We start from the raw sequence: 21344 nt of genomic DNA on the forward strand, positions 1-21344 counted from the left end.
CTGCATTATCTTCTCATCTTGTGGCAAAACAGTGAACTGGCAACGTGCAGCTGTGAAGTACAAATATATTGGCGAAGCAAAAAGTTTCCTGTCTATTTCTATTTGCTAAAAACACAAAAGCGAAGAGAGATATAAGGGAAGCCTTTATTTTTACACCCACTGAATTTCATCCAACCTGAATTCTCTTAAGTATTAAAACTCTTTTTGGCTTTTGTTTTTTAAGGAAATCCATTCAACAGTGGCAGACTGATGATAAAATCACACTCGGATTGGGCGTCTGAAGTCAGACTTGTGGAGATGAAATTTACCTTCACCGTCCTGGAGCTTCGCGGTGTACGGTGGCCCGTATCGGACATGCGTTGCACACGCTCCATGTTCCTCCGGCAACTTCCGTGTTTTGCCCCAGCTGCTGTTCTAGAGTCAGCTCCTCCGACTTGGGGGAGGCCGAGCCTCTGTTTTTTAGCTGACCGGAGTTCAGCGATTTCATATCCGGGATCCCTCCGTCAGTCAGCTGACAGCAGTCAGGCTCGGCGAGAACCTGGATCTCTTCAGATTAACAACGAAAATTACAGTATTGGGCTTATTATTCCTGATCAGGTGGAAATGGCCACGAGCCCACCCAAGATAATGACAGAGATAACTGCTAATGAAAGGTGAGGAGCAGTGGAAGGTGCTGATTGTCCTGATATGTAGCCAGTGGTACTTTCATTTGATCCTTTTTTTTTGTCATTTACAGGCTGAAAAACCTGAAGAACACATTTGAAACTAAATATGGAGAATCACCTATCTTCTATTCATGTGCACCTGGAAGGGTAAATCTAATAGGTGACTAAGTTTTTCAAATTATTTTGTTTTTGCAGCTTTAGGCAATAGACAGATTATTGTAGTCTTATTTCTAAATTGCTACTGTAAGAATAATCTTTTCGTAATTGTTACAGTGAGAGGAATGAGTTATTGTGATGTCTGATGTCAGAAAAAAAAACTGATAGGCTCCAGATATTTCAGAATTTTTTTTCTATGTTCAGTGTTTTTAATTAGTTTCTCCACGAACAGCCCTGTTTTTGAAAATATTTAAACAACCCCCAGAAAGAATTGACTTTGTTTGTGGGTTACCTAAATGCTTAAACACGGTGTAAAAGTAATATATCCAGGCAAATTATAAAGTTTTCAGTCAAATCGACAATAATTCCCTCCTGATATATCCCTTTATTATGTTTGTCACTTTTCACCAGGAGAGCATATTGATTACTGTGGGTATTCGGTACTGCCAATGGCCATTGAGCAGAACATCCTGGCCGCCGTGTCTATGAACAATTCAGGGACAATCCAGCTGTCCAACACAAATCCTCAGTACCAGTAAGATGCCAACACTCGTGATCTTTGCTGCACTTTTTTCTCTTATGATGTTGATTTAGTTTGAAACGTGCACATATGTGGTATCTTGTTCTTCAGAAAGCTTGTCTGTTGCAGGGATTTCACAGTGTCATGCTCGGAGGATATCACCATAGACCGAGACAATCCAAAGTGGTATTATTATTTTCTCTGTGGAGTTAAAGGCATTCAGGTAAGATGCGTGTAACCCTAGATGTAAAAACATGCAGTTTTAAAACAATACTTTGTTGAAATGTGTTGCAGTGTTTGATGGGGTGTTTTGGTTTTTACAGGAGAGGTTTGGGATCACTCGTTTAGCAGGGATGTCATGTCTGGTGGATGGAACCATTCCTCCCAGCTCTGGTCTGTCCAGTTCAAGTGCCTTAGTTTGTTGTTCTGGTCTCGTAACCATGGAGGCAAATCAGAAGTCCCTCTCCAAGGTGAAATCTTTTAAATTTAACTTGGATTTAAAAAAATTTCAGGCATATTTTTAAAGTTTTACTAGGCAGAAAATGAGATATTTAACCAGATGATTCATAACATTGAAATTAACTCTTATTAGGTTTAACTTTGAAGCCAGCAGTCAACGAGTATTTGATAGAGAGATGGAGGATTCTTCACTTTTTGGTGCCTCAATGTTCCGTTTTCTTGTGTAATCCTTCCTCCAGGTGGCTCTTGCTGAGCTATGTGCCAAATGTGAGCGATACATTGGTACAGAGGGAGGAGGCATGGACCAGTCCATATCTTTCCTGGCAGAGAAAGGAACTGTGCGTAGTTATTCTTTCTGACATCCACGATTGCCTATTTTTATTTATTTATTTATTTATTTATTTAAAACAGGAACAATGCACAAAAGCATTAATCTTTAGAGAAGAGATGCCTTGTGCCAGGTTGTAGCAACTTTTTCTAATTTCCACCTGTAGTCCCTGGGCACGTAAATTAAGAACAGATTAAGATTGTAAAATATGACAGATTAAAGTAATATGCAGACCATAATATTTTAAAAATAGACAAAATACACTGGCAAAAATTAAGAAAAAGGAGAAAGGAAAACAGGAAACAAGGGCGCCAAAATCATGAAGTGCACAATAGGGATCAGCAGCACATACTCTCTCTTACTCTCATCACACATTCAAACACAAGCACACACACAGATAACAGTCCAACTTTCCCCTTCCCCATCCTCCCCCAACAACCACACTCATTACACACACCAGCAACCAGACATATATACACGCACACACACACACACACTCACATGTCACTTACTTACTTAATAACCAGCGCTTTGATAAGCATGTGTGGGGATTCATACATGAGATCATTTCTGTGGGAAGGACATTCCACTGACTTATGGCCCCACATGAAAAAGAAGAGCTACCAAACTGAGTTCTGCGTTGAGGAATGCTACACTCACCCCTTGTAACAGACTGAGTTACTCGTGCTGTGTTTTCGGAGCAGAGCATTACAGACTTTTTCAGAGGGGGAGTGTAAGCATTGTAAATAATTTTGTGAAGTAAACAGACATTCGAATGTATAATTAAATTCTCAAAACTCAAAATACCATATTTGGCAAGTACGTATGACAGAAGTGATGCGCACGAAGCATCGGCACATCCAGAAGCACACAAGAACGATTGATTGTGTGATCATTTGCAAAAGCTGCGTGTCCAAAGGCCTTGTTTTCAATTAATTTTCAAATGTTTTGAATGGTCTGTCAGGCAAAGCTGATCGAGTTCCAGCCTCTGCGGGCCACTGACGTCAAGCTTCCAGATAGTGCCGTGTTTGTGATTTCCAACTGCTGCAAAGAGATGAATAAAGCTGCTTCTTCCCACTACAACATCCGTGTAGTGGAGTGTCGGATCGCCACAAAGGTGCGTGATCCCAACGGGTGCATCTCAGATGTTGACTACTGTATTGATGAGCTTGATTAAGTATTTGATCTGCAGTTGAATTGAGTAGTTGAGAAGATCGCTGCCTACAAAACATAGATTACTATGTACGTTGAGTTGAACTCTAATTTCCTTGTTCATTTATTTCGAGACATCCACTGTTGACATTTAATGCAACGAGATCGCACGTATGCATGATTATGAACAGCGAATGAAAAAATGTGCAAGACTGCATCCAATTTAATGCTAAATAAATCTGTTTGTAAGCTCAGATGCTGGCGCAGGCGCGGGGCCTAGATCCAAGCAGGTTGCTGAAGCTGGCTCAGGTTCAGGGGGAGCTGAAGGCCTCGCTGGAGGAGATGCTGGCTCTGGTGGATGAAGTGTTGCATCCTGAGCCGTACAGCCGAGAGGAGATCTGCAAGGTGCTGTGCATCACCTCGCAGCAGTTCTCCACAGACTTGCTGAGCGCTAACACTCAGCAAGGTGAGAAACAGCATTAGTCTTTGTGTCAACTCAATTATGAGCTTTTAAAAGCCTTTTTGGAGCAGACTCAGACTCAGGCATTTGTCATTATTCAGGACATTTAATAAACTACACAAATGAGATCAGTTGCTACATAATTGATAGTCAAAGTGATTGACGGCTGTAGACCAAATTGTCATTTATTCACACTGAAATGGTCAATTTTAAAGAAAATTCTCATCTTGGAATTTATTTATTTTATGACGTCTGTGCTATCCTGGATTTAATTATATTTTATAGTATTAAAGCGTATTCACCTAGTTGAGTGAAATGCTTCTTCTTTATCAGAGTTTCCCATAAATCACCAAGAAATCCTTAAGAAACCATTACATTTAGCTGATAATTGAAGCGTTTGATGAAATACACCCTCACATCTGGAAATCTTTATCAAAACAAATCAAATTTATTTGTATAGCACATTTCATGTACAAAACAATTAAAAAATACATAAAAGAATATAAAGAGAAACAAATAAAATAATTTAAATTAATTTAAAAACAAGCAACAGTCCAGATAAGTTCAAAGATATCGTGCAGATTTCATGCATAGACACATGAGAAAAGAAATGTCTTTAACCTGGGTTTAAAAATGTCTACTTTTGATGAAAGTTTAATCTCCACTGGCAGTTTGTTCCACTTGTTTGCAGCATAACAGGTAAATGCTGCTTCTCCGTGTTTAGTCTGGACTCTGGACTTTAGTCCGTCCCATACAGATGGCTGGACTTGAGTCTCCATACAGGAGAATAAGAGCAGTGGATGTCTCTCAAACTTTGTTTCTGCGTTTCGTCTTCTCCCGCAGAAACACACTTCAAGCTTCACCAGCGAGCCAAGCATGTTTACGGAGAAGCTGCGCGTGTGATGACGTTTAAGAGCGTGTGCGACTCTGGAGCTGCTGAATCCGTACCGCTGCTGGGACAGCTGATGAACCAGAGCCACGCAAGCTGCAGAGACCTGTATGAGTGCAGCTGTCCTGAACTGGACCAGCTGGTGGACATCTGTCTGTAAGTGCCGCAAGATAGACATTTATGTCAGTGAGCGCCATTTCAGAGCGTTTTGATAAATGTAGAAAAAGGTTTATTTAGAACTGCTGCTGGGTCCATTGTTCTGCTTCAGTGTGAGTCCTGAGCATTTTTACCTCTTCCTCACCAGAAGCTACCCTTTCATTTCGCCTTGGAGCACACGGCATTGTGGGATATGGTGTTAATGCTCTCTGAAAAATGAAGTGGCCTTTTCAAAGTATTTTGTTCCTACCACAACGTTACCAAGTCAATATGTGATCACATGTCTCTAAACCAGACATACTCAGCAATAATGTAAAGCACTTTGAATTGTTTTGTACATGAAATTCACTATACAAATAAATTTGATTTGATTGATTTGATTTAATGCATCTTAAATGCCTTTCAAGTTTATTCAGAAACAAAAGTCAGCAGCTAATGTCGTTTTTTTGCGGGGAAAGTTTACACTCCAAATCTACCTGAGACATTCTCCTTTATTTGATCCCTTCTTCTGTTTTTGGTCCAGTGTTTGATATCTCCACAAAATGCCCAACCGTCAGACTTTTAAACTGTTAAATATTGTTTGTGAACTTTTGAGCATGTGTCAGCGTGCGACACAGCCTTACAGAAACATTAGCAGAGCTCTACGCTCTTTGTCGGATTTAACTGAAAAGTACATTTTTATAGATTAAGAAGAAGCTTGGACATGAGTGTGCATATCTCCAGGTCGGCACCGACAGGTGTGTATTATATTGCTCCATATGCTTTACTTTGAACTGTTTTATGCTTTTATTTGGTCTTTCATATATTTATGCACCCCGTGTTTGTGAAAAGAATACATCCATTTCCTGCATAGCTATTGACTTAGCATTGAGTACTCTATTCTACCGCTTCAGTAATGCTGTCTTCAGCATAAAAAAAGCGCTTTTTTTATTGTCTTTTCTGGTCGCAGGAAGTCGGGGGCTGTTGGTTCGCGATTGACAGGAGCTGGATGGGGAGGCTGTGCCGTCTCCATGGTTCCAAATGAGAAGGTGGAATCTTTCTTGCAAGCTGTCAGAGCTGCATACTACCTCCCTGACGCACGCAGAGCAGCGATGGAAAAGCAAAGTTTGTTTGTATCGAAGCCAGGTGGCGGAGCCGCAGTTTTCATGGAGGAGTGAAATTTCTCACTCATTTATGCTTCATATCACGGTGTTTTAATTTCAAATGCAATGATGCTGGGAAAAAAGTGATTTTTACAAGTTTGATTTGACCAAGGGCCAAACAATTACTTTGCATTAAAATGTGATTTTTATTTTTTATATATGCTATGATTTGGTATGATTTTCATAATGATGCATTTTTCAGTTTGTAGATTTAAAAAAAACAAAAAAAAAAACATTTATTCTAAGAAAATCCAGCAATCTGTTTGTAAATCATAAATGCATTTAAAAATCTAAAATTAAAAGAAAAAATTATTCAGGCTTTACTGGGTATCATTGGCGCAGTAATGGTTGGACCCGACACTGGGTTTTGGTTTCTGCTCAGGTTCATTTCTCACATAATTAGAGACCAGTGACAGTAGGCTTCTCCACGGTGCTGAAACAAATGGTGGTCAACAGTCGAGGTGTCACTGGGTCCCCCACCTTGACCCTTCGTCGGCACGTGAGCCGTCTAAAGACGATGACAAGCGGCAAGGGAGGAGTAATTATGTACTGGTTAATGTATAGCATTGAATGAAACGCATTCGGTGGAGTCAATGACTTTATTCATCCATTTAAAACAACCGTTTGTCTGGTATTTAAAGAACCTGTTCTTTTTGCATCAACCATATGGCTGAGGTGAGTGTAAATGCCTGCTGGATCTGAGCTGGACAACAGCATAAGCACCAGCTGAGACGCCATCTAAATGAGGCGCGGACTCTGCCGGCTCGGCATCCTGCTCGTATTTACCAGCGTGTAAATGGCGCAGGCCCATTCTTTTTGCTCAAATATCGAATTAATATTCCACGTGTAAAAGAAAATGTGCGCTTGTTTTAAATAGCTTTTAGAATTATTTTTAGTGTTTCGTTTTGTTGATATGTTCGTAATTCGATCGGTTATTATCTTCAACGTTTTCAGAGACTGACCACATTCAAATGAAGCATTTCTTTTTTCCTTTAAAGAACATGGATTCAAGCCATGCATCCTAGAGTCACACCCCCTCTAATACATTCAGGCCAAAGAAAGATCCAACATCAACAAAAAGAGGTAAAGACTCTTTATGGTGTGCACAGAACAGGGAAGTCAGTTCGTCTTAGCCTTACAGCTTCCATACTTCCACTTTCGCATAGAGACTTTCACAATGTAGAGTGAGGAAAATGTAATACATTGTGCTTTTCAAGATGTTCAGCAGCTCCATTTGAGTATTTACACAAACACCTGTATGTATGTATGTATGTAACACCAAAACGTACCAATGCTTGAAGATCCGTTGATAATATTCGCTTAACAAGAAATATTTCTTTGACAAATTCTAAACAATATGGCATAAAAAATATACCCGCTGCTGTAAAAGGGAAAGTCTGTAAATTTAAGAGATGAAAATGTTCACCATTTTTCATTTACAGCTAGATTCTTGGGAAACGGTTCTTCCAGATAAACGTGTTTTGTCTGGCCTTCACCATTCAGCCCACATGAGTCATACTAATAAAAAATGAGGTACGCTTGTATTGTTGATTTGAGCCTAGATTCACCCAAATGAAGGACACTGAAAACTTGTGCTTGGTCGTTAGGATCCATAAATCCTGTACTGTCCACAGTCCCTCACTCAGGAGTTCACAGTCTGTATCACTCCGGTGCTGCTTTCTGTTGCACCTGCTTCTTGGTGGGAGATGCAAGACACTTCGTTCTTTTTCTTTAACATATTTTCTATCCAGTTGGAGCTATGTGCTGTTCTTTGAGGGGAGCTAGCGGAAGTTCCTGGGCCCGTCCTCATATTTTTGCCCGAGGTAATCAGCTCTCCGTAGCCCTGTTGGTGGGAGAAGGCATAGGCAGAGCGGCGAGAGCTTGTCCTGCGCACTCGCCTTAGGTTCTGCTCCTGGGGTCCTTGCCTCTTCCTGGACTGCTGGAGACGACGGACCTGTGGAAATACAGCTCTTAGGGATGAAATTCTTCAGATCCCTATTCTGAGTAAACACAATATTTTATGACATTAATTGAAATATTGGTATATATAACAATTATGTTTCCAGAACTGATGCGTCATTGAGAAAACTGCGTTTTACTGTTCCAACTGGTTTTTGATGAGTTGGTTTTACCTACTTCATACAGACTCCTCACAGCACAGTTAGTGTACCTTGTCTGTTAGAGTTGGGAAGAGGTCCACTCTCAAGAGGCTAATGACTAATCCAGGCATAACACACACCACAGTGGTGAGAAGAATGACCAACCATACACTTTTCTCTGAAAGGCAGTTCCGGGCCGTGCCTGAGGAGACACAGAGAGAAATTTAACGGCGCTCAATTTCCACGTATCAATTTTCCTGTCTCGTGTTTGTCACATTAAGCCAAACTCACCAATAAATGGGAAATTACTCGGGAAAATACCAAATAAGCCATCACTTTGCATTGCAAACAATATGGCGAAGTACACCATCAGACTGCCCCATACAAAGAGAAGATTGACTGCCGTCCAGTAGTGAGTGTCAAGTCCGATCTAGGAGCAGACACGTTATTAAAGTGTAAGCCTTTTTAATAACCAGGGCTACTTCAGCTCACTTTGTTCTGCTGAGGGACTCACCTGAACACTCACAACAATAACCAAGGAGGTTGCTATGGTGACAGCAAATGCTTGTTGGTCAGAAAAGTGGGAGCCATCTTCTTTCACCAAAACAGAGAAGGCACCATAGGGAATGAAGAAAAGCAAGAATGATGTAGTCATCCCCTGCAGTGCGCACAGGAAAAACTGGCGCTTGTTGAAGAGAAGGTTCTGCTGGCCGGGTTTATACAGGCTTGGATAGCGAAGGCTGTTCTGGTCATTGACATCCTGTAAAAAACAGAGGTGTCGTGGCTATAACGTGATATGCTCTGCTATTGAATACTATAGAGATTGTACTGTATCATGGTTAGGAAAGGTTATTAAGAGGAGTTGCATGGCAAACGGTGAGTTGATGATGTGCACGACGAGTATGCAATATAGTATTAGTCGTAGTAGTATTTGGTTTTAGGGGTTGTAGTCACACATGAAGTTAAATTCAATTAAGTCCCTGCTGGGTTAGATTTTAGGTAATTGTGGGACTTTTATCAAAGATGACAGAAAAAATAATGTAATTTCAAGTAATAATGAAATATTCACCTGCATGACTTTACAGTATCTTTAAAAGAAAAATAAATAAATGAAAGATAGGTAAGGAGGTTTCCAAGGGAGACCGCTAAAAGAAATATTTCTTGTGCAAATGCATAAATGAAGATGTAGCCTTTAAAAGACATTTGATTTAATATTTAATACCAAAGTCTGCGTTAAATTATTTATGTCACATATCAATTATCATTACCTGATCAAAAAGTCCCATTGCCAGTACTGGTAAAGATGTATAGACAATATTGAAGAGGGTTATGAACCACTGGTCATACACAGTCTGTGGGAACAAGGACAGTTATATACATAATTGGTTTAACTTTGGTAAAGCACCAAGGTTTCATGATACATTGCAATTTCTTACCTGTGCTGAGAAACCACAGAAGAAGCCGTACCAGAAGTGAACAAGGGTGAAGGCAAAGTTCTTGTAGAAGAAGTAGGCCAAGAAATTACACATCCGGAAGTAGGACCAGCGTCCATGTACCAGCAGTAGCCTCTGCAGGTATCGAAACTGAGCAAAAGAGTAATCTGACGCCAGAACGGCCTGCATGCCCTCCTGTCCACTGATGCCAACACCAATGTGAGCAGCTGCACAGAAAAATGCACGACTGTGGTTTAAGACCTCGAAGAAGAAAAAATTCATATATTTACCAAATTAAAGGCCCATCTTATGATCCAAATGAGGATCACTTTAAAATCAGCAGTCATACAGACCAAAACTGATTTTCCATCCGTAGGATGGAAGCTTCAAATGTGTGCAAACTTATATCAGATGTATGCTGTGTGGTCATAAACTTTGAGTTAAAGGAGTAAACACACAAGTTTTAAATGCATATTTATGTTGCTTGTCCTACAAAAACAAAGAGTAGGTGTTATGTCGCTGTTCTCCCAGAGAATCCTACAAACTATTGTGACTTTTCTATCACTGCTGTCAGCTGGTCAACATGAGGATGGAGATGGATTAATGTGAGTTAGAATTTGCTACAGATAGCCGAGGTAACAAGAATATTGATTTGTTATAAACAAGCAAATTAATATAATTTTTGCACCATTGTCAGGTCAAAAGTATTCATTTATTTATTTAGTAACCAATCCCTGCTTTAGGGTGCACAAACATTCCCTTTGGCCGATAAATCTCTGACAAAAGATGTTTCTAAGTCAAAGTAAAAAGGCGTAACCGGTCTTTGACTCATTGATATCCTGCATAAAGAAATGAAATAATAACAATAATGATCTGTCTGTCTGTCTGTCTGTGTGCCTCCAGAAGCTTAAGATCACAAACTGTGTAATTTACATCAACTGTCATGTTTTTGAGCAGTTTTGGTGCTATAAGGAAATATTCTGAAGCTCAGATTTTGCGTTCTGAAGGAAAAAATGCACCAAACTCATAGAACTGTTTTTTCAAAGGTCTGCTTTGGAGGCTTTCTCCTGCTTGGCACGAGATTAGTTTGGGCTGCCCAAAATACACTTAAGTGTCAAGTTATATTTTTCTGGGTTTGCACACATCTTGATGTAAACTGTGCTTTTATGGGGAATTTTTTGTGACTTGAATGTAATAGTAACACACAAGAGGCTTGCTTTATACTGCTCTTTCTAAGACTTACTCTTGATCATGCTGACATCGTTGGCTCCGTCTCCCACAGCCAGGGTGACAGCCCTCTTGTGCCTCCTCACCAGTTCCACCACCTGAGCTTTTTGCATTGGAGTGACCCGACAGCAGATGACTGTTTTACACAAACAGGCCAAATCCAGCAACAAGTGCTCCAGCTGGGGCTCCAGAGCTTGAGCCTGGAAGGCAAACACATACATCACACCAGTTAACCCATCATTACCACGCTATAACCTCAACCTCCCGCAGAGGCAGCGCCAAGCAACAGCCCAGTGTAACTGTGTATGCTGCACACTGCCCCAGGCGCAGCGAGGGAGTACGCAATGGATGTTAATGAAAACCTGTAATAGATCTGACGGCCCTTGGCAGCACAGCAGCTTTCTGGTAATTAGACTATGTTTAGTCAGCAGCAATTAGAGAAACGCCAGATTCAGCAGACAACAACACAGCCAATATTTAATAGTGTAAAATCAGCAGTCATCACAGCCTAAATAAGAACCCAAGCACGACGGGGGATAAAATAACATTTAATTTGAGACATTTCTGTGCGCTGTTTAACAACATCTTACCAAACTGTGTCCATTGATGACTAAGGCATACTCTGCAATAATGGCTTCCTCAAACACGGAATCCTCTGCATACATATGAGTCTTCTCAATTTCTCCCGCAGTGCTCACTCGACTCAGGCCGAGGATGCGCTCCTTAGCGCTCCTGAGGAGAGAGGAAAGGTGGTAAGCACGCATTTTCAATACATTGACGAAATCAATTAATTACAGTATTGTTACAGTAATCTCTTTAGGCAGATGAAGAAATGACTTAAAGCCACAGATTTCCCACAAACAAGTGAGCAAACAAGGCTGCACAGCAGTGCTCCTCTGTGGCTTTTGTTGTGTGAGTGTGATGAGTCACCTGAGCTGCTGCTGCACTACCAGGAGTGTGTGGCCAGAGATAACAAACACCTCATTCATGTCATCTCGCAGCATGTTGCAGGAGTAGCCAATGTTCATCGCTGTCTCTGAAATATCACAGTTTACAGCTGTGTAGCTCTCCACAGATAAGTAAGCAGCTATTGTCTTTCTGATCAAGAGCATAATTTAGATTCATTAGTTTTTAGCTACCGAGTTTGTCTCCTGTTAGGACCCAGATCTTGATGTCAGCTAAATTCAGACAGGCGATTGTTTCTGGCACTCCTTCCTGAAGTTTGTCCTCAACCGCTGTGGCTCCTAAAAGCTTCAACCGAGTCAAACAGTCAGCCTGTAGTTGCTGAACGGGATCAATTGCTTCAAGGATGGAAACACAAGGATGTCAATTTTACCTTCATGCCCTGCTCGATGTCCTCATACAGAAGAGCCAACTGATCTTCGCGGTTCTCGATCCCAGTGCTCACGAACAAAAGCTTCTTCAACCAAACCTCAAAATATTCTTCATCGAGGTCTTTGCAGGCCAGGGCTAGCGTTCGAAGCCCTTCTCCAGCAAATTCCTGCAAGGAAAACGATGAAAAGAAAAAGAAAAAAACACACAAAACAGCAATTAGGTTGAATTATGAGTAATTCTTTTGTAATTAATCTGGTAGAACAAATTCCAAATCCAAATTTCTGAGGCTACGGATACAGATGCATAATTCACAATGCAATCATTTATAGAATTTAAATTGTGCTTCTTTGGTTTTTTTCTATCCTTATGTGTGTTTACAGGACTTTTTGTGCCTGTAAAAGGTCTCCAAAGTTATAAAGAGAGCGCCAAGCGCCAGAATTCTTTCTCCCAGAAGACAAAGCAGCGGTTTCTCTTCGGTTACACATCTTCATCGCCGTGTTAAACGTTTGCATGGGGCGTGCCCACAAGCAATTTTTTCTCTCTTTTCTCTCAAATCAAAAGCTGACTTCTTAGGCATGAAGTGCTAAAGAGACTTAAAAGCTGAAATCAAGTGTTTCATTCAAAAGATGACAAAAGACAGGACATAGCAATGTAGACCATAAGAAAAAATATGTGCTTTTACGCATTAAAACGTCTTCTGATGGAAAGGTTAGATAAGAAACTTGTTTGCGATCATTATTTAAACTGGCCGTCTGATTTGGAGACCACTTACATTGAGGTGTTCTGAGGTAGTGTTCATGAGGTCTTCATTGGATGGATCCAGACGGTCAAATATAATTGTATCGGCCCCTTTGCTGTACAGTTTAATCTGGCCCTGTGGATTTCTTACTAGATAACAAAACACAGCGAGATAACAAATATTACTGAACAAAAATTAAATACTATAAGTAAACATACAAAAAAATACATAGGTCACAGATCTGCATATAAATGTACATACACTGTTAGACGTGTATTAACTAAATGTTTAAAGACAGTGTCATCAGATGGAGTTTGCCATTGATTTCGATGAGTTAATCAGAGCATTGCCGTTATAAGTTAAGACCTAACCAATGACACTCATTCTCTTGCGCACGTTGTTGAAGTCCAGTATGGCCAGCAGCTGGTAGGTGACAGCTCTTCCCATCTCCCACAGTGTGACGGTTTCTGGGGTTCGGGCCCGGAAGACGAACCCAAAGTTTCGTGCCGCAGTGACCAACGCTCCCTCATCAGGTGACTGAGCCTGGTACACCAAATTCCCTTCATTTAAACATAAACATTTATCAGAAAAAGAAAATAAAACATCTAATAACACTGAATGACAGCAGTTATTACTGCATCAACAACGGGGTCACAGTCTACCTTCACTCTTCTCCTCTGGCATGACAGTGTGGCACAAAGCCAGCAGTCTGAAGAACTCCTCCACTGCAGGAACCTCTTGCTTAATGGCTTCAACCAGGCTGCCATCGTAAAACTTAAACGCTCCGTCGCTGAGAGGGTTGAAGGAAAAGTCCACACAGGCTGTTCTCTGAAGATACAGATTGCATAACTACTTTAACCTTGTTATACGTCTATGATAAAAAAAAAGGGGAAATTTTTTGCTTGTTTCAAACTACTTACGTCTGTAATTTCCACCTTCTGGTCAAATTCATCATAGACATCACCTAGGAAAGGAAAAAGGTGTTCAATCAGTGCATCGCCTTGACAAAGACTGCAGAATTATGGTTTTGCCCCCTGAATTTACTTGATTGGCTATGAGTTTAAAGAAACTTCAACATAACCATGACCCCCCCCCCCCGAAATAATATAAATGTTGGTAGTAAATGTTTCGCCAGGACATCTGGCAAAATGTCGGCTTCTGTGTTTTTCGGAATTTGTTTGTTTTCCAGACCATTTGCTGAACTATTCAACAACGTTTGTGCTTATTCCAAATGATATGAGAAAGGATTTATCCCAGTGCGCTGACCCTGTATGAGTGCCAGTCCTACCGTACGTTTGTCCATTAATGGAACACTTGCTGAAGACCATGATGTTCTGCGTGAGGGTGCCGGTCTTATCAGAGAAGATGAACTCCACCTGACCGAGCTCCTCGTTCAGGGTGGTGGTGCGAGCTTCAGCAGCAGTGTCCGTCTGACTGAAGTACATCTTCTGGTCCCAGTTAATGAAGAAACTGTGACCAAGACGCAGGACTTCCACACTGAGGGAAGATTCACACATCAGATCAATTAACTCAGTGTAACTGTACAACTCTTGTCTTTCAACGTGATATGTGCATTGTCATGTGTGATGATGAAGCTGGGAATGTTGTTTGGTTTTACCTGACATACAGTGAGATGGGCACAACTGTGTTGAGGATGATGATGTAGGACCAGAAGGTGAGGAAGCCAGAAAAAACAGCACTGCTCTGAAACTCATTCCACGGCAAAAACACCTCGAACCTTGTGCCAACCCAAGTCTCCCAAACGGTGTTTCCAATTGCCAAAATAACTCCCATACATATGAGGAAGGCAAAGATCTGAAAAATAACAGCGTTTTTTAAGGTTTTACAGGGATGGATTATATCAATTTAATGAAAAGCATTTTTCAGCACGCCTGAGGTGGACTTTTGGCGGAAAATTTGTGCCTTTGGTCCACGGGAACTTTGTTTTTTTTTCTTTGTGTGTGCTTGTCTTATGGTTCACAGGACTCCATCTGATGGTCTTTTTTAACTTCTACCTTGGAGTGGCTACTCTCCCACCATGAGGGGAACTTCTGTGATACAACTCCATGGTGACTGGTCCTGACAGCATAACCATAACCTTGATTAGTTTAAAAACACGAGCCTAGCGCTGTTCGTGTGTTCAAAACAGCATAACAAATAATGGAACTAAGAAATGTCATAGTTTATTGTTTTAAAACAAAATGCTCACAGGTGCGGCCTTTTGTTTCATAAGTTGTCTATATTATAAACTGAATAATAACAAATAGCAAATAATCCCTGTCTTTCATTTCAATTTTGCAAAGCCTCCAAACTCTTTAGATAATGAAGTTTCATGTTTTGTTATTTAAAAAAATCAAAAAATTCTTACCCATAAAACCAGGGTGTTCATAAGTTTATCAATACTAGTTCTTTTAAACTTAGTTTTCCCACAGTTCTGCATGAGTTTGGTTTGTAGCCCTGTTGGGTGGAGGCAAAAACAACAGTCAGCGTATACAGAACAGTAATAAGACGGTTCGGTTGTTGAGAATCTTGACATAAAAAAAACAAGCTCATAGACGTGGTGAATAATAGCTGAAAAAAAATAGAATATTAATATCGTTAATGATAATAATACCAGCAAAGATGACCATTCCAAAGCACCACTCAGTGTTTCTGAGAACACAACCTCGCAGAAGCATTTTTTCATTATCCAGTGAGTACTTATTGTCTCTCCAGTGCAATGTTCCTGTAAATTTATCCAGCTTGTTGTTTGGTGGCTCACAGATGACTTCTCCTGTGGAGCAAAGACAAAAACAAAGGGACTGATTGGCAAATACTCAGTGTTAACTCTGGACATAGTTTCTAAGTCTACAAATCCAAAAAACTCAATACTCTGCATCATCTCACCATCAAAGTCCATCAGTTTTAAAACGTCTCCCAAATCTGAGGTGATAGTCAAAGCCTGACGGACTTTCAGATTTGTCTCTCTATTTGGGGAGAATATCAAAAAAGTCACCGTCATACTATGCATTTAAACTACTGAGCAGCTCTCAGTTTCCTTGCTCATATGAACGTCTTGCCCAATTTTTTTTGTGCGGGTTTTCCCTCTTTCATTTGACACAACAACTGCGGCACTCACCCGTCCAGCTCTGCAGTCTCAATATAGCACAGACCATAAGGCTCACTGCTACAGAGGAGTAGGATGTCTGCCTGCATGTAAATCAAATATGAAACATTCAAGAGTTAGACAAGGTAATAAATCAATCTGCGTTACTGAACCTGAAACAGCACTCAGCAGCTTCAATATTGGCTATTCTATTTGAATATGAAATACGCACTTGAACAACTTCTAACAAAGACTGCACTGGAATGAGAAAAGGAAGACTGGATCATCCAAAGTCAGACAGCGTGTGTTTACTCACAGCAACAAACTGATTATTCTCCAGTTTGATGATATCCCCCACTCGAACGTTCATCCATTTCTCATTCTGCAAACTTGGAAACAAAAGCAAATAAATGCCAAGGAGTGGTGCAAAAACGTTCAAATGAAAAAGACAGAAAAATTAAGAAAGTACCTTCCCCTGATGAGAACCTGAGACTGGCGGTTATTGACTTGTCGGTCGCTCTTATGTCGGAACTAAATTTTGAAAATGTGTAAAAATGTTACCTCGGCAGTTAAAAGATGTCAGATTAGAGGAGTCGTTACTTGATGAATAGTGGAACTGACATAGTCATCTGTAGCATCTTTGACAGCTGTGATTACCAGCACTAAAACCAAAGGCACGATAGTTGTGAACCAGGACAGGGAGGAGATTTCTGGAATTAACTTTGAAAGAAAAAGTCAGAATTAGCGAGCTTTAGTTTTATCAAACTGATAAAGTTTAGGTTTTTATCCACATACAATAGCTGTTGCTCATACCTGCAGTATCAACAATACTACGAAGTAAGCATTTGCCACCCTCTGGAACTGCTCGAAAAAGTTGACGGGCAGGAAGGTGAAGATGTTGTACTTTGAGGTTTTGATGCGATTGTCCTGAGCGAAGAACATGTTGAGAAACATTCAGGATTAAATACTACAGCCTTCCACTTTTGTTTGAAGTTAACTTAGAGCAGGCATTTTTCGAAAAAACTATCATTTTTTCTATGCTTGAGAGCATATATTTGTGTGTCTGAAGCCTTTATGTGAAGGAATTATGACATGATTTCTGACCTCCTGTTTGTGGTGTGGTCTTTTTACAACCTGAGCCAGTTCGATACGACTCAAAATGGGATTGTGCCTACAACAGGGAGCAGAGCCAGCTGTCCCAAGGCCAAACTTCAGAAGAGGGAAATGTGTGTTATTGGGAATAAAATCAGTTTGGTGTGTGGTTGCCGGAGCTCAGTTTGCTGTGTGTGCCAGTGTGAGCTCTCAGGCTATTTACCATATGTTCTCTCATATGCTGATAACATCCTTTAATTGGCAGAGTAGCACAAAGCTGGAGGACAGATCTCCATTAAGACACACCCCATGGTAGAGGAAGGAGAGTGGAGTCGAGCTGCTCACTCCACTCCTTAAAACCAGGTGTTATGGAAAGAGTTAGTGAAAGGCGGAGTGTCATACTGTCTCTCTAAGGAATTTCGACCAAAGCCTGTGACAAAAATCTAATTAAGAATTTAGAAAATTGTGTCAACTTCCGGGGGAAAAAAGAGGCACGTCTCCTTTAATGCAACTTGAGGCTTACTTACAGCATAGGAGAACTTGTCGTTGTAGTCGCGTGCGTTGGCTTTCACACGGCGTTCCTTCTCTACAAACACAGACCCCACAGTCAATATCTGAGCAAGAAAAAAGTTACGTAAACATAATTCTATAGAGGTGGGACAGGCTCCAGTCCCCTTGTGACCCTGAATTGGATTAAGCAGGAATAGAACATGGACAAAATTCTATAGACTTGGATTTTTTTTCAAACTGAAAAGCATTTTTACAAAAAACAGGATTCCCAAAGCTACCTTTGAATTAAATCAGTAAAGGATATGAGGATATGAGGGATAATGGTGGTGGTGGTGGTGGGCACAGATTACTAGTGAAATGATCAAACCACAGTCTCCTGTCATCCCGCCTCCCAATGTTCTTGTAGCAAGACCTGCTGGTCTCATTTATTCTTTTTCTGACTGATGTGTGCGCAGGTTAGTGTGTCATAAAAGCAAAAATAATTATACAGTCCTGAGACAACAGCCCAAGTAACATGGTAACCATGGTTTCAGACAGTACAGAAGCATAAAGAGATACCAGCTGGATACAAGATTCTCAGTGGGGCCAGAAAGCAAAATACAGATTATAAATCTGAGGGGGAGTAAAGGCAAAAAAAACATTTATCCTGATTGTATAAAACAGACATGGGACTTCAATGAATAAACTGTCCCTATACCTTTCTCCCCTCACAAGGCTTTCTCATATAGTGGAGTACAAATTAGTATCTAGTGTCTGCCTATAAGCTGCTTATTACTTCAGTCTGATTTATTACCTGATATCCGACTTCTTGTTTGAAGTAATAATCCAGAGATGTTGTACTGCACTTTCATAAGGGAAAGTGCTCCCACCAGAGTTTTCTAATGGTCAAAACTGGAGCGATTTTGAGGCAAATTTAATAACTATTAGAATTTAGTATAGCTCAAGCTACAAAAGCACTAGATTTTACACCAATTTTTACAGACTGACCGTGCTCAATTTCACACTCAACCCCTGAAGGAAAACACAAGAGTTGCTTCATAGGAAGACGGTTAGCACAGCTCTAACTAAAGGAAATACAATCCACCAACCAGCACAAAACTCAGGAATGAATGTGTTGTAGCAGGTATGGACCAAAACCAAAGTGTAAACCCTGTTCTAAATCCACAAGTCATCACTATTTCAACAATTCTTAGTATTTGTTAAAAGCTGAGTAGCTGTCCGGTATGCAGAAAATGATCATCTGATACGTCCCTGTGCTTCTTTTACATATCCTTTAATCTTTTACTTATGATGGATGAGCCTTTGTCTGAGAGTGTATGTATGTACATGAATGAACCCTGATATGTTGATGGGGTCGGCTTGGGAATCTACCACTTGAAATGACACCTCACTGGCTGAGTCTCGTTCAGGGATTTGATGAAACAAGGTTGAGAGAACGCCCGTATATTCATGCCTGCACCTGCCCTTTCCACACCTGAAGTTACAACTTCATCATTCATATTCCGGGGTGATGCATTCAGGCTCGGTAACAGGCTTCGTCTCGCTTTATAATGTCTCTAGAGGAAAAACACGCAATACATAAACAACTGCATAACAGTCGCAGCTTCAAAGGTGATGAAACCATTTACCAAAGCACTTTAACTTTTCACCAGCAGCTGAGCCAGAACACACATCTGTTGGGGCCCAACAAGGTTAAATCATTGCTGAATTATGCATGACACACCTGCAACGCGCTGCAACAGGACAGATGATCTCACAGAACAACTGAGAGCGCCAAGCTATCAGTTACTACAACTATTAATTATTGATTCATTATACTGCTATTCAAAGCTTTTAGACTGTTTACGCATTTCATTTGAGGATATTTAAGTGCAGTTTTGCTCAGTTATCTCAGCTGTTCCCAGTCTAATATGTGTGTCTCTTTTTCCAGGGATTTTCCACTGATTCTTGGGCTGCGAGTCTGGGCGGCTTACAGTGAAATGGTTCACAAACGCTTCAGGATGTATTTTAGAAAAAAAACAACCCTAGTTTCATTTTGACGACAGAAGAATTAAGATGGTCAGTTTTCATTAGCTACGAGACATCTTTATCCCTGAGACGTTTATAACTCAAACAGTAGTTTGAGTAACTAATACAGACAGACACTCAAAGATGGAGACAGAGCTACTGTTTGAAGTTTTATTTAATCTCTACACCCCTGGGTAAAGGTAAACCTGGGGAAAGGTGTGTATCCACCCAGGAAAGCACAAATTCTTCCTCCTGTTCTTTAAAATTTGTATTCAACCTTTTTTTTCACCACAAAATAAAACTCTTGAGATTTGAAATCTCTTTTCCAAGAGTGTCCTGGCCAAGATAGGCACAATTTGTTTGCCCAAATTTGTAGTAGTCTTGAATCTTATTTATTTAACTATTCTTTTATGTATTTATGCATTAACTGGGCTGTCAGTAAACTGCAACTGCATTCTTATTGAATACAACACTTCCTCCAATCTCAACATTTGGGTTGAACAGAGGAAACTGTTGACGACAGAATAAATGAACAAATGAAAATGTGTCTTACCAACATGAGGATTTCTCCTCCAGAATGCCATCTTTTCCTGGGACATCCCCAGGCTTTCCCTATCAGACACATGGAGGAACCATACGTAAGATTTTACCGACGCCAAAGGCGGACTCACAGAATGTCAGAACGAGCAATAAAAATAACATGGCAAAGTGTTGTCCTTTCTGTCGAGACAAACAACTTGGAAACAAAAGAGGTGTAACTAGCAGCAGTGGTTACATCTCAAGTGGGAAAAAGATCCCAGATGAGAAGCCCAAAGCTGGGCGTGTAACCTCTGAACAAAGTCTATCCATGTTTCCTTTGCTCTAAACGAAATACAAGTGCCTGTTTGATGCAGTTTTCTTCATATCTGTCTGCGGAATGAAATGCCAACAAAATGGGAGCAGACTAATCTTAAGTGCGCTCTCTCTCCGTTCATACCTTGCGCAAGTTTGTCACAGGCGCAGTCTTGTGTTGTCTCCATGAATCCTACCAGTCGTTGACAACCATTTATTTCAAGCGCCGCATTCCGCAGATTTCCTCGCAGTAAACGCTATCCACTTCTTGAAATAACCATCAGACGTGGACGGACTCATGTGAGTCAGTAGAGAGAGCTGTAACGAGCGGAGGAAAGCTGCGGATGGTAAGCGTCTGTTAACCTGAGGAGAACCGAGAAGAAGGGGGGACGTGTGGGCGCAGCTGAGGCAGGAGCAGGAGTCTCCACATCACCGGGGAAAGGTGGAAGTCTGTTCGTGCGCGTGCGGGTGCAAGTGTTCCAAACGAGCACCTCTCTGTCCCCGAGCGCGTGAAGAATCCTGAAAACCTGCGGACTTTAAAAAACAACAGTCGCACACTGAATGTTCATCCCACGAAATTTGTTTATTGAAATGATGAAACTGCTGAGGTCTGGGGCTCTAATTAGACTACACTGAATTAATTGGGTTAATTCAGGTAAGGCGCATAATGCTTTTTTTTTTTTTTTTTTTGCACTTAACCACAATACTGTGTCGTCCCAAATAATGCAGTGTAAAGGCAAAAAAAACAAACATCATTAATGAAACAACATGAAAATAGAATGGTAGTATCTTATACCTTTACGTTTATTTAAAGATAAACATGTTTGGCTTTTCTTTCGTTGTCGTTTTATTTGAGCAGAAAGTATTTTAAAAGAGATTTTTTTTTAAGTCGTCTTCTGCCTTTATTTTCCATTTTCTTTTTCCTTTCTTTCATATTAGGTTTTATCTTCGTGATTTTAGCGCCCCCGCGTGGAGTATTTGTGAGAATCCACTGCCCACTGCAGAAATGCATCACTGCAGTCAGGCTGTTTTTTTTGTTGTTGCATGTTTCTTTGTGCC

The 21344-nt window shown here is 40.6% G+C and overlaps 2 protein-coding genes across 2 annotated transcripts; one reads left to right on the top strand and one right to left on the bottom strand.

The window, feature by feature from the left end:
• The first annotated feature begins 426 nt into the window (after positions 1 to 426).
• galk2 (galactokinase 2) lies at positions 427 to 7402 on the top strand. The gene is made up of 10 exons (XM_075470096.1): positions 427 to 653; positions 737 to 825; positions 1233 to 1356; positions 1471 to 1564; positions 1665 to 1811; positions 2040 to 2138; positions 3093 to 3245; positions 3536 to 3746; positions 4584 to 4785; positions 5735 to 7402. Exons 1-10 carry the CDS (start codon positions 604 to 606, stop codon positions 5940 to 5942), a joined length of 1377 nt encoding a protein of 458 aa, XP_075326211.1. The 5' UTR covers positions 427 to 603; the 3' UTR covers positions 5943 to 7402.
• On the bottom strand, positions 6680 to 20740 carry atp8b4 (ATPase phospholipid transporting 8B4). The gene is made up of 28 exons (XM_075470095.1): positions 20431 to 20740; positions 20008 to 20066; positions 17465 to 17523; positions 16659 to 16772; positions 16467 to 16565; positions 16315 to 16376; positions 16162 to 16234; positions 15879 to 15949; positions 15647 to 15726; positions 15375 to 15533; positions 15129 to 15217; positions 14379 to 14575; positions 14049 to 14257; positions 13681 to 13724; positions 13423 to 13588; positions 13132 to 13320; positions 12794 to 12909; positions 12023 to 12187; positions 11826 to 11937; positions 11617 to 11722; positions 11277 to 11418; positions 10703 to 10886; positions 9463 to 9686; positions 9295 to 9378; positions 8541 to 8786; positions 8318 to 8456; positions 8098 to 8228; positions 6680 to 7881 (listed from the first exon to the last, which is right to left on the bottom strand). The coding sequence occupies exons 2-28, from the start codon at positions 20051 to 20053 to the stop codon at positions 7570 to 7572; spliced, it is 3618 nt and encodes a 1205-aa protein (XP_075326210.1). The 5' UTR covers positions 20054 to 20066; positions 20431 to 20740; the 3' UTR covers positions 6680 to 7569.
• Between the last annotated feature and the right edge of the window lie 604 nt (positions 20741 to 21344).

This window comes from Odontesthes bonariensis, chromosome 7, assembly GCF_027942865.1.
Source record: "Odontesthes bonariensis isolate fOdoBon6 chromosome 7, fOdoBon6.hap1, whole genome shotgun sequence".
Classification (NCBI taxonomy): Eukaryota; Metazoa; Chordata; class Actinopteri; order Atheriniformes; family Atherinopsidae; genus Odontesthes; species Odontesthes bonariensis.

What these genes read in the sequence shown, in the direction of transcription:
- galk2 (XM_075470096.1), top strand. Translation starts at nt 604, where the DNA reads ATGGCCACGAGCCCACCCAAGATAATGACAGAGATAACTGCTAATGAA. An exon ending in TGGAAGGGTAAATCTAATAG is followed by an intron (nt 826 to 1,232) that starts GTGACTAAGTTT and finishes ACTTTTCACCAG; the next exon opens with GAGAGCATATTGATTACTGT. An exon ending in TCCTGGCAGAGAAAGGAACT is followed by an intron (nt 2,139 to 3,092) that starts GTGCGTAGTTAT and finishes ATGGTCTGTCAG; the next exon opens with GCAAAGCTGATCGAGTTCCA.
- atp8b4 (XM_075470095.1), bottom strand. Translation starts at nt 20,053, where the DNA reads ATGTCCCAGGAAAAGATGGCATTCTGGAGGAGAAATCCTCATGTTG. An exon ending in CATTAATGGACAAACGTACG is followed by an intron (nt 13,725 to 14,048) that starts GTAGGACTGGCA and finishes TTCCTTTCCTAG; the next exon opens with GTGATGTCTATGATGAATTT. An exon ending in ACATCGAGCAGGGCATGAAG is followed by an intron (nt 11,938 to 12,022) that starts GTAAAATTGACA and finishes ACTCGGTTGAAG; the next exon opens with CTTTTAGGAGCCACAGCGGT.